Source organism: Pongo pygmaeus, chromosome 1 (genome assembly GCF_028885625.2).
Source record: "Pongo pygmaeus isolate AG05252 chromosome 1, NHGRI_mPonPyg2-v2.0_pri, whole genome shotgun sequence".
NCBI lineage: Eukaryota > Metazoa > Chordata > Mammalia > Primates > Hominidae > Pongo > Pongo pygmaeus.
Genome location: NC_072373.2, coordinates 18,627,607 through 18,645,389, shown reverse-complemented (window position 1 = coordinate 18,645,389; position 17,783 = coordinate 18,627,607). Strand labels below are relative to the sequence as shown.

The following is a 17,783-nucleotide window of genomic DNA, read 5'->3' as shown; positions in this document are numbered from 1 at the left end:
CTCAAGATAAGCCCAGTCTGTACAAACTTAGGTTCATTTTATTTCTAAAGTCCCAGTAACAATGTCAGAAGGGAATTACAGTGAAGAAAGAAAGAGTTCAAGTTCCAGCTTACTTAGACTTCCTGCAGAGCCTCAAAAGAGAAGGCAGGGTTGCAGACATCTTTGTTTCATCTGTCCAGCATCCTCTCCCGTGCCTTGGTACTGGGCTTTGAAGCCAGGCTGCCTGGGTTTGCAACTTGCCACTTATTAACAGTGTGACCTTGGGATAAAGGCCCATCTTTCAGAGCCAGTATAGATTGGTTATTAGAATTGTTGGTTTTGTTAGGTGTTACAAAATGTCAGGGTTTTCTTTTTCTTCTTTTGATGTGTAAACTGAGGTATTAGGGGATAGGAAATGATGTGGTGTTTGGAATTTGCTTTAAAACATATTCCAACAAAAGGGCTGGACTCAGTGGCTCACGCCTGTAAACCTAGCACTTTGGAAGGCTGAGGAGGGTGGATAATCTGAGGTCGGGAGTTCGAGACCAGCCTGACCAACAGGGAGAAACCCCATCTCTACTAAAAATACAAAATTAGCCAGGCATGGTGGTGCATGCCTGTAATCCCAGCTACTTGGGAGGCTGAGGCAGGAGAATCGCTTGAACTTCGGAGGTGGAGGTTGCGGTAAGCGGAGATCATGCCATTGCACTCCAGCATGTGTAACAAGAGTGAAATTCGGTCTCAAAAAAAAAAATATATATATATATATATATAACAACAAAAAAAGAAGGTCTTGATGCAGTGGGTGGGGAGGGGCAGAGGAGACAGGTTGATGATGGTTGAAGCGAAGTGCTAAGTTCCTAGGGTGGGGTTCTTGCGCTCTCCAGACTTCTGTGTGTTTGAAAATTTTCATAACAAGAGAAAACAAAAAATTAAACAGAAAATGAGGTTTTCATTTCCTCCAGCAAAACAAACATAACAGGGACTTAGGATGCACTTTTCCCAATCGCTCCTCTGGCAGAATATTTTGATCCTCCAGCTAGCTTCCAGCTCTTATCCTGTTCATCTGTTCTGTAGACACTGGCAGGAAATAGGCTCTTCAACAGGGCCTGCTAGGTCCAGTGCTAGGGAGTAGAGCGTTTTGGATTCTATGCCCACATTTTTTTTTAAGTGATGAGTTTTCTAGTTGAGATACTTGAAATACAAAGTCTCATGGTGAGATCTTACCCCCTGCTGTCCCATTCCTTTTTACGGGCCATCATGGCGTTAATCTTATCTCCAAGGAGAAAAATTGGGAGGAGAGGCCTAGATTCCTCAATAGAAGCAGGAAGGAAAGGTTTGCAGAATGAAGAGCGTGAAGTGAGGTTTGTGGTTTGAATCATCCGAATGTCAAGGAGAAAAGAAGAAAAATGAATCATCATCATTTGACCACGGTATTTACAGCTAGCGGAAGGGACAAGAGGAGAAAAAAGCAAGGGAGGAGAAAAAGGAAGAACGTCTCAGAATAAAATTGGGGTGGGTGGGGGAGAGGAGGAAGACAGTCTGAGAATTGGTTTGGTTGCACCGGTACTGGCCACAACACAAAAATTTGTCCATTCCTGGTTGAAATAAAAAATAAATATGCATGCACATGTATTTGTCTGCTGTGTTTAATCAGATAGCGAGGCATTCCTTTAAGCACCTTGAAGACCCAAAGTTGTGCTCAGAGGCTGCCCACCTGGAACGGAGCCCAAAGTTGAGCAGGGAGCTACTCAGAGGACCCAAAGCTGCCTAGCTGACCACCTTCTTCCCTGTGAGTTCCCAGTAACGGAGCCCAGTGGAGGACACGCTACACTTCTCTGCGGGTGCAGAGGCTAAGCGCGGGGGTCTCCATAGAGGCGTCAGCGCCCACCAGCAGCAGTGACCGCGCACAGGGAGGTGAAGAATGCGACCACAGTGATACGTCCAACCTGGAAAACGGGCCTGAGAACCAAAGGGCCAACTTCTGGCCATGCATAACGAAGCAGAGCAGTCTCAGGGGAGAAGGCACTGGAAAAGCGTTGCCCGCCAACTTTTCCCAGTAGAAACAGTGGGGATGGGAGGGAAACCAGCTCACCCCTTTTGACCCACCTCTGCAGCTCAGCCGCGCCTCCTAGGGAGGTGGGCAGCCTCGCAGGAGCCCGCGCAAGGCTGCAATACCGCCCTCCGCCGCATGAGGGCAGCACGGCCTACCCGCGCAGCAGCGGCGGCCCCCGCGCCCCTCTTGGCCAGAGCCAGGCGCAGGCCAGCTTGCGGTGCCGTCGTTCATTGGCCGCGGAGCGGGCGCTGCCATGTTGGCGGAAGCGGACCCCCTGTGCCGTGGAAACTGGAGGTGGCCGCGGCCGCTCAGTCAGTCTGCGCAGGCTCCTGCGTTTTCTCGCTTGGATCTGGGCACTGAGAGGCGGTGGCCGGCGGGATGGAGAAAAGTAGGATGAACCTGCCCAAGGGGCCGGACACGCTCTGCTTCGACAAGGACGAGTTCATGAAGGTGCGCGCGGCGTCCGCTCCCCGGAGCCGGGCCATGGCGGTGCCTCTGCCCTGTGCCCTCTGTGGCCGTCTCTTCGGTCGGCTGCTCCTGCCTGCGCACGCTCAGTGTCAGGTCCTCCGCCGAGACCTCGCTGCACTTCGCAATGAGTCTTTTGGCGTCAGGTTTGGCAGGTGCAGCCTGGAGAAAGCACTTCTGTAAAATCGTGCATGTTACATGAAAAGGCCTGAAAGTTCTGGGCAAGTGGTTTTGAGCTGAATGTCAAAGCCATTGTTACCCGTTCCTGTTACCATGCAGTGCAGTCAGATTGCCAGTCCCCTTGTCGGAAAGAAGCTTGTTGACCGGGGCCTTGGAGCTCATTAAGTGTGTGTTGAATAAATCTCCGAGCTCACGTGCTTTCCTAGGGACTCGGGTCGGAAAGAAAAAGAACTTAATCTGAAGTTTTGCTTAACATTCAGCTAAAGCTTCCGGAATGGGATATTTAGAAGCTTAGAACATTCTTACTATTGCAGTACGACAAAGCAAACCATTACTCTTTAAAGAAGTTGCTCTACTTCTTTTTACATGATGCATTTGAAGAAGTTGGTAGTTGTAGGTCATAAACTTAGAGAAAAGAAATATAAACTGAAAACACTTCACTGATGATAAAGTTCATCAGGCACAGCCTTGAAAATGGCCAGGCTTTGAGTGAGAGCTGGGAGGAGCTTTGCTCCTATTTGGTGTATCCCTCTGGGTCTGCACTTAAACCATTCAAAAAATGTTTATATTTAATTTCCTGAGGACTAGGATTTTTGACACCTTTTAGTAGCTGCTTTCAGTGTTAAAAAGCGAAAAGTTTTAGCTTATTAGTAGACATCTACAATTTTGAGCAAGTGAGTTGAAATCTTACTCTGTCTTTCTTGGTGACTTATAATGTTTTCTATTTTTCTAGATTAATTAGCCTATCTCTTTTTGATAATGTTTGCATTCAGATTACATCTCCAAAGCTCTTTAAAAAAAAAAAAAAAAAAAAGTGTATCTTCTCCGGTGTGACCATATCATTTTTCATATATAGGACTTATCTATACCCAGGAATAATGTACCTTATTCTTGTAAGTGATATTCCTATTAGACCACTGTGCTAAAAGGTGTAACTTCATTAGGACGTCTGAAAGAATGTACGGAATCATTGATCCAGAAACCCTTCGTTTTGCCTACTGGCTAAGAGCTACACTGAAATGAGGGTAGAAAAACAGCTAAGGGTACATGCTGGGGAGAGGTGCCCTGGAAGAGGAAAGGCCATACACAGAGATCAGGGGCCTTGTTGACGTCAAGAATCTCGGAGTACAGAATAATCTCAACTTGTCCATCTCTTGACTTCTTAAGGCTCAACACCAGCATCTTCTCTGACTCACTAGCCCCACAACCTTTCCCACTCTGAGTTGACAGAATGCCTTTGGTAAATGCAGCTTCAGGAAATGAAATCACAGAAATACAAGTTTTAAAATAGAACTTAGAGTGCAAACTGTGGGGGGAAGGTGGCCGGAATGCCAGCAGTTGCATATTTCGTCGCTCTGTGAATATGCCGTACATTTTGTAGTGCTTATAAAAGTGACAACATACACAGAAGAAAATACATAGAACAGCTGTTCTGTGTAAAATGTTGTTGGTTTTTTAGGTGGAGCTTGAAGATAAAGGTTATTTGCAATTTGTGTTTCCTTAAACATATATAACTATATATAAGTTACATTTCCATGGCAGAAAGGATGGTTGAAACACTTGTCGTCCAGGCTATATTTCTATGTGTCTCATTCAACACATTTTGTAATTGGATAGGTTTTGTGCATGTGAGAAGGTTGGGATATGACATTTGCATTGGGAGATTTGAGATTGCTTGAAAATCCAGATTTAAGGTTGCTTGAAATCCACTCTCTTCTGGTATTACCTCTCTTCTGGTATTGATGGGAAACTGTGTTTAGGTTGCCGTAGATCATGAGGGCATGCTAGTGCAGTGGTAGCAATGGTTCAGTCAGTGGGCATTCCATGATCACCTGCTATGTGCAAGTTGCAACGGGCCTTGTATACTGACGAATTTGCACTTGATGCAATATTCATTGTGGAGTTATAGTCAGTTTAAAAGCAGGAAATGACATGATCATATATGTTGCAATTGGAACTGACTGGTGGCGGGAGGCTACTTAAAAAGTTATTTCAGTGGTTTTTATGAGATCTGAGAAATACAAGAGGGATAGTTTGGAAAAATATTACGTAAATGATCAAAAAGCAGGAGTGGCAGATGAACGAATCACTTGAGGGGTCAAAGGTGGTGATGGCATGATACTGTTGACTTTGTCAGCTTAATAAGATATACACACTGAGTAACATAGTGAGAACGCATTTCTACAAAATACTAAAAAATTAGCCAGATGTGGTAGCACATACCTGTAGTCTGAGCTACTTGGGAGGCTGAGATGGGAGGATTACCTGAGTCTGTGGAGGTCAAGGCTGCAGTGAGCCAGGATTGCAGCACTGCACTTCAGCCTGGGCAACAGAGTGAGACCCTGTCAAAAAAAAGAAAGTAGAAACACTCTTAGAGAGTGTTGACAATCAGTAGATGAATTAGGATGTAAGATACTGGTATTAGGAGAGAGGTGGTAGGCTAACAGATAACTTAAACCCACTTACCTAGGTGTGCTGTGGAAATCACATCCTTCTGTCTCACGTATGACTTCATCTGTTTTACAGAAAAAATAGAGGCCATCAAGCGGCAGCTCCTTCATCTTGCTGACACCTCATTCTTGCATTTGTACCTGTTCTCACTCCCATAATTAACCTGTTGTGTAGGGCAGTGGTCCCCAACCTTTTTGACACTTTTGGAAGACAGTTTTTCCATGGACCAGGAGTGCAGGGGATGGTTTTTGGATGATTCAAGTGCATTACATTTATTGTGCACTTTATTTCTATAATTATTACATTGTAATACATAATGAAATAATTATACAACTCACCGTAATGTAGAGTCAGTGGGAGCTCTGAGCTTGTTTTCTTGCAACTAGACAGTCCCATCTGGGGGTGATGGGAGAAGTGACAGATCATTAGGCATTAGGTTCTCATAAGGAGTGCCTAACCTAGACCCCTCGCATGTGCATTTCACTGTAGGGTCCATGCTCCTATGAGAATCTAGTGCTGCCACTGATCTGACAGGAGGCGGAGCTCTGACATGGAGTGGCTGTAAATACAGGCTGCGCTCCTCCTGCTGTGCCACCCGGTTCCCAACAGGTAGTTGGGGACCCTGGTGTAGGGGTCTTTCCTTCCTCCTGAGGTCTGCCTCCCATGCTTGGATCCGGTGCTCTCTGCCTTCTCAGAACCCTGTTATTCCCACCCTCTCTACACTCCTTCCCATTGACTTTCAGACACACTCCTATTTTAGTTTCTTCTACTAGACCCTCCAATCTCCAGTTAAAGCCCCTCGCTCTCTTCCGTCTCACAGCCAAATGCTTAAGGGTTGTCTTTGCTTTCTCTCCCTTTGCTCTTAAATTCACTTCATTCTGGCTTCTGGCCCCATCATTCCACTAAAGACTTCTTACCAAAGTTAACTAGATGGAAGTCAATCCATCAGACCTTTTCTGCCTCCTTCCCTGACCTCAGTAGACCAAATGCTCCCCTCATTTGCTTTCTGAAACCTGGTGCTTTCTGGTTATCTTTTGGCCTCTCTGGTCTCCTTGTCTCTTTTGCATAATCGTTCTCCTCCTCATAGCCATTAATTGGTGGGTGATGGACTCAGCCATGTGTCTGTTTCTTTTCACGTGCTGTGCACTTTCCCCAGGTGACCCACTTCATGCAGCTTCAATGACCACATGTAGGCAGGTGAAATGTTCATACTTCTGGCCCAAATATCTTCCGATCTGCAACCCCATGTGCACAGCACCTTGACATCTCTTCTTGGCTATCTGTGGCACCTCAAACTTGGCATATTTAAAACTGAATTTGTGGGGGGAAGATGAAAAAAACCAACCTCCTCTCAAACCTAGCTCTCTTCTGGTATTACCTATCTCAGGTAATAGTAGACCTGAGGTAATCCATCCATCTGGTTGTGAGTCGGAAAACCAGGAGTCATCCTTGATAACACCTCTCTCCTTCACATTCTTAAATCCAATCTGTTACTAAGCCTTAGGATTTCACTTCCCAAATATCTCTGAAATTTGTCTACTTCTCTCCATCTCTTCTTTTCCCACTTTCTGACTTACCGTTATCTCTGGCCATTATAATCTAGTGGCTTCTTACTATAGTCCCCTGGCATCCATTCTTGCCTTTTTCTAGTCCACGTTCTACATCACAGGCAGGGTGCCCTTTTCAAAATGCATCTTGGTGCTTGTATGTAACAGGTGCTTGTATGTAATCAGACTGCCACCTGTGTACACCATGAAAACTTGAGAAAGCATTTTCCAGAACATTTGGAAGTATTTCAGAGCAGCTTATTGCATTGATGGACAGTTTCTATTGATTAGTAGCTATCTTGGTTATTAGATTGAAAAAACGTAGTGTATATAGAGTTGGGTACTATCTGTGGTTTCAGGCATCGACCGGGGGTCTTGGAATGTATCTCCCTCAGATAAGGGGACCCCTTACAGTAGTTCAGAGGCTCCTCTGTATTCTAAGTGAGTGAATAGGGAATATTGAAACAGGCGGTATGTCCAAGAGAATAATGCCTAGCTGATTGAATAGCAGTGACCTGGAGATGTGGGCCGCAGTTTCAGCTCTGCTGACCACTCGTGTGATTTTGTGCAAATCACTGGCCTCTGCGGGCTTCAGTTTCCTCATTTGTGTCATGGGGTGATGCTTATCTCAGTACTCTTTGCAGTGTTTCTGGCTCTTGTCATTTTGTGTTTCTGTGAATAAAGAAACTTACAGTTGCCCCTCAGTATCCGCAGAGGATTGATTCCAGGACACCCCCCACCCCTTCACAGATAGCAAAATCTGCAGATGCTCAACACCCTCTTGTAAATGGTGTAGTATTTGTATATAACCTACTTACATCCTCTGGAATACTTTAAATCACCTCTAGATTACTTATACTACCTAATACAGTATAAATTTTGTTGTTATGCTGTATTTTTATTTGCGTTACTTTTTATTTTTTTAAAGAATATTTTCAATTAATGGCTAGTTGAATTAGAGGGTGTGGAATGCTCAGATACAGAGGGACAACTGTAGTAGATTCTTCCAGTTTGCAGATAAAGAAACTGAGGTCCAGAGGTGTTGTGACTTCCCCCAGAGTCACACAGCTAACTGGGGCAACCCAGGGCCCTTATCTCCTGACTCCCAGGCTTCAGTACTGGAAAAATAATCGTGTCATGCTTTCCTTTCTAGATGGTAGGAACTTTGGAATGTGTGATTTTGAATACTGAGAACAGCCTAAAAATGTCACATAGTCCCTATGCTAAAGCACATGCATTTTATCAGTAGGGACAAGATGGAGGGCCATCACTTATTTAAAACAAATTGTAACCCATCTAGTGATCTGGACTCTTGGCCTGTAGATGAGATACAGGAAAGCGGATATAAGTGTAAAGGCAGCACAGCCCAGTGTTGCTGAGTGCCTGGCACAGCGTGTGCTATCGTTTCACAGCAACTAAAATGTTGACCTTACAGGTTCATGGTTTCATTTTCAGTCTTCATGAAAAGCTTGAATTCTCTTTGGCTTCAGTTTGCAACAGAAATAAGGAATATATTTGAGACTGATTGTCACAGAATTTTCTAATTACCCACATGTGGAGTGATTTCCTAATGCGAAATACTTTTCTTGATGGTATGAGATCAGTACCATTGCTCATACAGTTTATTCAGTTGACCTTTGGTAGAAACAAGTTCTTTGGTACACACACAAAAAAAGTTTTTTGAGCAGTTCTGGCTTTTGATTTTCCAAGTCACTTCTTGCAATATTATAAAATGTATTACTTGAATAAAATGTTGAACTCATGGTCCCTTGAGTTTTTATTACCTGGTATATTTCTTTGTTCAAAGTTAGATAAGCATCATGTAAATAGATCTTTGTTGTTTAGTCATATAGCATTTAACATCAAATTTCTTTGAAGATTTAACTAAACAAATTAATCACAAAATGGGGCTTGGGCTTCCTCAGGTGTCCCTAATACACCCACAGCAGTGAGCACTTCAGAATGAGATCATTCTGCTTAAGAGCTCAAGAAATTCAGTTGAGAAAGTAAGCTAAAAGACCACATAGGTTATCATTAGTGTTAAATTGGGGTAAAAGGGAGAGAGAAAGAGAAGAAATCAGCTGGGACAGAGCACAAATATTTGTTAAATGGAAGTGACAGGTTATAGGTTTTCTTTGCCTTCTCATAAATACGTCAAACACAGGTATGGTATTGAACAGAGGATTTAGACATAAAATTGATTAATCCACTTAAACATAATAAGTTATTTAGAACTTAAGTGTTGCTATTTCATAAAACTTATAAGATCATCTGTCCGTAGATGCTGGAAAGCACTTTAGCATACATTTTTAATTTCTCAAGCTTCAGTAATTTGGTAACCAAATAAAGGTTTAGAATGAGCCTTGGAAGACACGAGTTCCAGACTAACTGGGTCATGTGTCAGTGAAGCCACCCTGCACTGGGGACAGCACTAGGTTTGAGGGCAGGGGCTGGAGGGAAGAGCTCCAGGGACGTTTTTGCCCATAGCTTGCTGTTGTGAGGAAGGGTTCCCTTCCCACAGTCTTTCCCATGGCTGATGCCTTCATGACATTCAGATCTCAGCTCAGATTCCACTTTGTAAGGGTCTTCTATCGCCTTTTCATCACTCACTTTCATAGGGTTCCGTTTTATTTTCTTTGTAGCACTTACCACTATTCATAATGTTTGTTTACATGTTTATTTTCTCATTTCCCCATTAGAATATATGCTCCTTGAGAACAGGAATGTTGTCTTTGCTTTTCATTGCTGTGCCTCCCTGTAATTACAGCAGTGCCTGAGTCAAACTGTGAATATTTATTTATTGGGTATCTCATTGTGGTTTTACTTTTGTTATTTATTTATTTTATTTTATTTTAGATTCAAGAGGTACATGTACAAGTTTATTATGTGGTTATATGTGTAATGGTGAGGTTTGTGCTTCTAGTGTATTCATCACCCAGATAGTGAATGTTGTACCCAATAGGTAATTTTTCAGCCCTAAACTTCCTCCAGCCCTTCCTGTTTCGAGTCCCCAGTGTCTATTAATTCCATCTTTATGTCCACATGTACCCATCATTTATGTCCCGCTTAGAAGGGAGATGATGTGGTATTTGACTTTCTGTTTCGGAGTTAGTTCATTTAGGATAATGACCTCCAGCTCCATCCACGTTGCTGCAAAAGACATGATTTCATTTTTTATGGCTGCATAGTATTCTGTGGTATAAATGCACCACATTTTCTTTATCCAGTCCTCCATTGATAGACACGTTGATTCCATGACTTTGCTATTGTGAATAGGGCGTCAGTAACCATAGGAGTGCAGGTGTCTTTTTTTATATAATGATTTCCTTTGGGTGGATGTTCCCTAGTAGGATTACTAGGTCAAATGGTAGTTCTATTTTTAGTTCTTTGAGAAGTCTCCATACTGTTTTCCATAGAACCTGTACTAATTTATATTCTCACCAACAGTGTATAAGCATTCCTTTTTCTCACATCCAGTGTTGTTTTTTGACTTTTTAATAAAAGCTGTTCTGATTGGTGTTAGATGGTATCTCATTGTGGTTTTAATTTGCATTTCTCTGATGATTAGTTATGTTGGACATTTTTTCATATGTTTGTTGGATGCTTGTATGTCTTCTTTTGAGAAATGTCTGTTCATGTCTTTTGCCCACTTTTTAATGGAGTTACTTGTTTTTTTCTTGTTGATTTAAGTTTCTTGTAGACTCCGGATATTAGTCTTTTGTTGCATGTATAATTTCCAAATGTTTTCTCCCATTCTGTAGATTGCCTGTTTACTCTGCTATTTCTTTTGCTCTGCAGAGCTTTTTAGTTTAACAAAGTCTCATTTGTCTATTTTTGTTTTTGTTGCATCTGCTTTGAGGTCTTAGTCATAAATCCTTTGCCTAGGCCAATGTCCAGAAGAATTTTTCCTAGGTTTTCTTCTAGGATTTTTATAGTTTCAGGTCTTACATTTAAGTTTTTAATCCATCTTGACTTAATTTTTATATATGGTGAGAAATAGGGGTCCAGTTTCATTTTTCTGCACGTAGTGAATATTTAATGTTTATCAAATATGCAGGGGCATTTATTCTTATCTAGTTGGCCCTTTGTCTTAAAGAATGGTTTGAAACACACAGACATACAGGAGCTCATACTAATCTTTTATGACTTCCCACCCATAGTTTATTTAGTCCACAGTTTAGCACATAATATTTTGTATTGGTATTTATCTCAATGAGACTGAACATGTTTTGAGTGCAGAGATCATGTCTTCAGCTTGGTGTTGCCTCTTAGTAGTACCTCCCATCATTATGAATACAGAATGATGATGTCTGGGGGATTTGGGTTCTGTCACCGCTGCAGTAGCCGAGGTTGATAGTTTTCTATATTTGGAGAACATTTTACTTTTTGGCTGTCAGCATGGGGCAGCTTGGAGAATTTTGCTCTTCTGTTAAAAGTTCTATGAAATTTTCTCAGTGTTAAGGATATTGATATTTGGGTCTCAGGCGAGCTTTCAATGATTACTTCCCCAGTTCTCTTGTGTTAGTCATTGTTTGTCATCCTTGGGTGCAACTAGTTATTAAAGCAGCTAAACTTTTAAACTTTATTTGGTTTTAAATTTGATTGTCACTGCTATTCTAGTTAATGGTTCTTAGGTTTTCCACAGCTGGTTTGTTTTGCTGTCTTATTATCCTGTATTTGATTTGTTAGTCAACTTCTAGCTGCTTGGGGCATTTGTACTTTACCTGGATTTAAGTCAGAAATATCTCTGAGTATAAAGAGAAATGATTTTTCTTTTAATTTCTGGGCTTACAGACCATAATTCTTGACTTCTTCCAGCTTTTCAGACACAGGCATGTATATTTTAACATGAAAAAAGTCTACTTTTAAAAATATTGCTTTTTAACTAAAATAGCTTATTTTCAAAAAGTGGGTACTATTCCATTCAGGAAAAAAAATTTATCTACCTTAGTATTTTTAAATTAATAGACTATTTTTTGGAGCAGTTTTAGTTTTATAGAAGAATTGAGCAGAAAGCACAGAGGTCCCGTCTATCCCCTCCTGCCTCCCCCTTCACAGTTTCTCCTAGTAACATCTTGCATTAGTATGGTACCTTTGTTACAATTGATGAACCAATATTGAGGCATTATTTTTAACTGAAGTGCCATAGTTTTTATTACAGTTCATTCTTTGTGTTCTACATTCAGTGGGTTTTAATAAGTACATAGTGTCATGTATCCACTATTACAGTATCACACAGAACAGTTTCACTGCTTTACAAACCCCTTGTGCTCTGCCTGTCCATTCTTTCCCCTCTCCCGGCACCTTCAGTACCCCCAGCACCCTCCCATCCCTAACCCCAGGCAACTACTGATCTCTTTAGTCTCCATAGTTTTGCCATTTCCTGAATATCATGTATGCAGTAGGAATCATACAGTATATATAGCCTTTTCAGATTGACTTCTTTCACTTAGAAATATACATTTAAGATTCCTCCATGTCTTTGTAGCTTGGTATAGCTCATCTCTTTTTATCACTGAGTAATGTTCTATGTATGGATATACCACAGTTTGTTCATCTGTTTACGTATTGAAAGAAATCATATTTGCTTCCAAGTTTTGGCAGTTAGAATAAGGCTGCTATAAACATTCACATGCAGGTTTTTGTATGGACATACATTTTTAACCCATTTGGCTAAATACGGAGCACAATTGACAAGACTCTGTTTAGTTTTGTAAGAAACTGCCAAGCTGTCTTCCAAAGTGACTTCCATTTTGCATTCTTACCAGGAATGAAGGAGAATTCCTACTGCTCCATAACTTCAGAAGCATTTGGTATTGTCAGTGTTTTGGATTTTAGTCATTCTCTTCATTGGTGTCTTGTTTTAATTTGCAGTTCCCTAATAATAACTCATGTTGAGCATTTTTTCAGATCTTTTGCTCATTTTAAAATTAGGTTTGATTTCATACTGCTTGTCCACCCCAGCTTTATTTAGGTATGATTGTCAAATAAAAATTGTATGACAAATAAAAATTATATACAGGGTGATGATTTGATAATGTGTATACCTTGTGAAATAATTACCATAATCAAGGTAATGTATTCATCACCTCACATAGTTAACCCCCTCTTTTTATAGTGAGAACACTTAAGATCTACTCTCTTCAAGAATAGTGTATTAACTATACAGTATATTATTTCAAGAATACAGTATATTATTAACTGTAGTCATCGTGCTATACATTAGAACTCCAGAATTTATTTGTCTTATAAACTGAAAGGTTATATCATTTGACATTACTCCCAACGCCAATCCCCATTCTCCAGCACCTAGTAACCACTATTCTACTTTTTGTTTCAATGAATTTGACTTCTTTATTTTTCGTTTTTTGGTTTTTTTTTTTTTGAGACAGAGTCTTGCTCTGTTGCCCAGGGAGGAGTGCAGTGGCACCATCTTGGCTCACAGCAACCTCCGCCTCCAGGCTTCAAGCGATTCTCATGGCTCAGCCTCCCAAGTAGCTGGGATTACAGGCGCATGCCACCACACCGGGCTAATTTTTGTATTTTTAGTAGAGACGGGGTTTCGCATGTTGGCCAGGCTGGTCTTGAACTCCCGACCTCAAGTGAACCACCCACCTTAGCCTCTCAAAGCACTGGCATTACAGGCGTGAGCCACTGCGCCCAGCCAGAGTTTGACTTTAGATTCTACTAAGACAGTCCATATTAGTGAGTGTCTAATGTTGTGCTGCTAAAACAGAATACTTGGGAATGGATAATTTATAAACTATAGAAGTTTATGTGGCTCACAGTTTTGGAGGTTGGGAAGTTCAAGATCAAGAGGCCACATCTGGTGGAGGCTTTCTTGCTGTGTCAAAATGGGGTGTAGGGCATCATGTGGCAGAAGTTGGATGGGAGGAGCATACAAGAGCAAGAGAGGGATGAACTCACTTTGATAACCCTCTCTCAAAAATGAATCCACTAGCATGGTGACAGCATGAATACATTCATGAGGACAACGCCCTCATGACCACTTCTTAAAGGTCTCCTCTCAACTCTTGTATTGGAGATTAAATTTTCTTCTATGTTTAAGTTCTTTGTAGATTCTGGATATTAGCCCTTTGTCAGATGGATAGATTGCAAAAATTTTCTCCTGTTCTGTAGGTTGCCTGTTCACTCTGATGATAGTTTCTTTTGCTGTGCAGAAGCTCTTTAGTTTAATTAGATTCTGTTTGTCAATTTTGGCTTTTGTTGCCATTGCTTTTGGTGTTTTAGACATGAAGTCTGTCCCTGCCTGTGTCCTGAATGGTATTGTCTAGGTTTTCTTATAGGATTTTTATGGTTTTAGGCCTTACATTTAAGTCTTTAATCCATCTTGAGTTGATTTTTGTACAAGGTATAAGGAAAGGGTCCAGTTTCAGTTTTCTGCATATGGCTAGCCAGTTTTTCCAACACCATTTATTAAATAGGGAATCTTTTCCCCGTTGTTTGTGTCAGGTTTGTCAAAGATTAGATGGTTGTAGATGTGTGGTGTTATTTCTGAGGCCTCTGTTCTGTTCCAATGGTCTATATATCTGTTTTCGTACCAGTACCATACTGTTTTGGTTACTGTAGCCTTGTAGTATAGTTTGAAGTCAGGTAGTGTGATGCCTCCAGCTTTGTTCCTTTTGCTTAGGATTGTCTTGGCTATGCAGGCTCTTCTTTGAGAAGAGTTTTTTCCAATTCTGTGAAAAAAGTCAATGGTAGCTTGATGGGGATAGCATTGAATCTGTAAATTACTTTGGGCAGTATGGCAATTTTCATGATATTGATTCTTCGTATCCATGAGCATGGAATGTTTTTCCATTTGTTTGTGTCCTCTCTTATTTCCCTGAGCAGCGGTTTGTAGTTCTCCTTGAAGAGGTCCATCACATCCCTTGTAAGTTGTATTCCTAGGTATTTTGTTATCTTAGTAGCAATTGTGAATGGGAGTTCACTCATGATTTGGCTGTTTGTCTGTTATTGGTGTATATGAATGCTTGTGATTTTTGCACATTGATTTTGTATCCTGAGACTTTGCTGAAGTTGTTTATCAGCTTAAGGAGATTTTGGGCTGAGACGATGGGGTTTTCTAAATATACAATCATGTCATCTGCAAACAGAGACAATTTGACTTCCTGTCTTCCTATTTGAATACTCTTTATTTCTTTCTCTTGCCTGATTGCCCTGGCCAGAACATCCAATATTATGTTGAATAGAAGTGGTGAGAAGAGGGCATCCCTGTCTTGTGCCAGTTTTCAAAGGGAATGCTTCCAGTTTTTGCCCATTCAGTATGATATTGGCTGTGGGTTTGTCATAAATAGCTCTCATTATTTTGAGATACGTTCCATCAATACCTAGTTTATGAGAGTTTTTAGCATGAAGAGGTGTTGAATTTTGACAAAGGCCTTTTCTGCATCTATTGAGCTAATCTTGTGGTTTTTGTCATTAGTTCTGTTTATGTGATGGATTACGTTTATTGATTTGCGTGTGTTGAACCAGCCTTGCGTTCCAGGAATGAAGCCAACTTGATTGTGGTGGATAAGCTTTTTGATGTGCTGCTGGATTTGGCTTGCCGGTATTTTATTGAGGATTTTTGCATTGATGTTCATCAGAAATATTGGCCTGAAATTTTCTTTTTTTGTTGTGTCTTTGCCAGGTTTTGATATCAGGATGATGCTGGCCTCATAAAATGAGTTAGAGAAGATTTCTTCTTTTTCTATTGTTTGGAATAGTTTCAGAAGGAATGGTACCAGCTCCTCTTTGTACCTCTGGTAGAATTCAGCTGTGAATCCGTCTGGTCCTGGACTTTTTTTGGTTGGTAGGCTATTAATTGCTGCCTCAATTTCAGAACTTGTTACTGGTCTATTCAGGGATTCAACTTCTTCCTGGTTTGGCCTTGGGAGGGTGTATGTGTCCAGGAATTTATCCATTTCTTCTAGATTTTCTAGTTTAGTCACCTAGAGGTGTTTATAGTATTCTCTGATGGTAGTCTGTATTTTTGTGGGATCGGGGGTGATATCCCTTTATCATTTTTTATTGCACCTATTTAATTATTCTCGCTTTTCTTCTTTATTAGTCTGGCTAGAGGTCTATCAGTTTTGTTGATGTTTTCAAAAAACCAGCTCCTGGTTTCATTGGTTCATTGATTTTTTGAAGGGTTTCTCATGTCTCTATCTCCTTCAGTTCTGCTCTGATCTTAGTTATTTCTTGTCTTCTGCTAGCTTTCGAATTTGTTTGCTGTTGCTTCTCCAGTTCTTTTAATTTTGATGTTAGGATGTCAATTTTAGATCTTTCCTGCTTTCACTTGTGGGCATTTAGTGCTATAAAGTTCCCTCTACACACTGCTTTACATGTGTCCCAGAGATTCTGGTACGTTGTGTCTTCATTCTCCTTGGTTTCAAAGAACATCTTTATTTCTGCCTTCATTTCATTATTTACCCAGTAGTCATTCAGGAGCAGGTTGTTCAGTTTCCATGTAGTTGTGTGGTTTTGAGTGAGTTTCTTAATCCTGAGTTCTAATTTGATTGCACTGTGGTTTGCGAGTCTGTTATGATTTTCATTCTTTTGCATCTGCTGAGGAATGTTTTACTTCCAATTATGTGGCCAATTTTAGAATAAGTGCACTGCAGTGCTGAGAAGAATGTATATTCTGTTGATTTGGGGTGGAGAGTTCTGTAGATGTCTATTAGGTCCTCTTGGTCCAGAACTGAGTTCAAGTCCTGAATATCCTTGTTAATTTTCTGTCTTGTTGATCTGTCTAATATTGACAGTTGGGTGTTCAAATCTCCCACTATTGTTGTGTGGGAGTCTAAGTCTCTTTGTAGGTCTCTAAGAACTTGCTTTATGGATCTGGGTGCTCCTGTACTGGGTGCATATATATTTAGGATAATTAGCTCTTGTTGCATTGATCCTTTTACCATTATGTAATGCCCTTCTTTGTTTTGATCTTTGTTGGTTTAAAGTCTGTTTTATCAGAGATTAGGATTGCAACTCCTGCTTCTTTTTGCTTTCCATTTGCTTGGTAAATATTCCTCCATCCCTTTATTTTGAGCCTATGTGTGTCTTTGCACATGAGATGGGTCTCCTAAATACAGCACACTGATGGGTCTTGACTCTATCCAGTTTGCCAGTCTGTGTCTTTTAATTGGGGCATTTAGTCTGTTTACACTTAAGGTTAATATTGTTATGTGGAATTTGACCCTATCATTATGATGCTAGGTGGTCATTTTGCCCATTAGTTGATGCAGTTTCTTCATAGTGTTGATGGTCTTTACAATTTGCAATGTTTTTGCAGTGGCTGGTACCAGTTTTTCTTTTCTACGTTTAATGCTTCCTTCAGGAGCTCTTGTAAGGCAGACTTGGTGGTGACAAAATCTCCCAGCATTTGCCTGTCTGTAAAGGACTTTATTTCTCCTTTGCTTATGAAGCTTAGTTTGGCTGGATATGAAATTCTGGGTTGAAAATTGTTTTCTTAAAGAATGTTGAATATTGACCCCCAGTCTCTTCTGGCTTGTAGGGTTTCTGCTGAGAGATCCACTGTTATTCTGATGGGCTTCCCTTTGTGGGTAACCCGACCTTTCTCTCTGTCTGCCTTTAACATTTTTTCCTTCATTTTAGCCTTGGTGAATCTGATGATTATGTGTCTTGGGGTTGCTCTTCTCGAGGAGCATCTTTGTGGTGTTTTCTATATTTCCTGAATTTGAATGTTGACCTGTCTTGCTAGGTTGGGGAAGTTCTCCTGGATAACATTCTGAACAGTGTTTTTGCACTTGGTTCCATTTTCCCCGTCACTTTAAGGTACACCAATCGAATGCAGATTTGGTCTTTTCATCTAGTCCTGTATTTCTTGGAGCTTTGTTCTTTCCTTTTTATTCTTTTTTCTCTAATCTTGTCTTCTCACTTCATGTCATTAAGTTGGTCTTCAGTCTCTGATATCCTTTCTTCCACTTGATTGATTCGGCTGTTGATACTTGTGTGTGCTTCACGAAGTTCTTATGCTGTGTTTTTCAGCTCCGTCAGGTCATTTATATTCTTCTGCAAACTGGTTACTCTAGTTAGCAATTCATCTAACCTTTTTTCAAGGTTCTTAGCTTCCTTACATTGGATTA

General features: G+C 40.8%; 1 protein-coding gene across 2 annotated transcripts in view; it reads left to right on the top strand.

The window, feature by feature from the left end:
* Positions 1-2,227: 2,227 nt before the first annotated feature.
* COG2 (component of oligomeric golgi complex 2) overlaps positions 2,228-17,783 on the top strand; it is a 51,142-nt gene continuing 35,586 nt past the window's right edge. The window contains exon 1 of one of the 2 annotated variants that reach the window (XM_054437183.1): positions 2,228-2,485. In XM_054437183.1, the coding sequence (XP_054293158.1) occupies positions 2,414-2,485 (72 nt within the window). In that variant the 5' untranslated portion in view covers positions 2,228-2,413. The remainder of the gene's footprint in view (positions 2,486-17,783) is intronic. The other variant, XM_063671256.1, reaches the window with a different exon arrangement.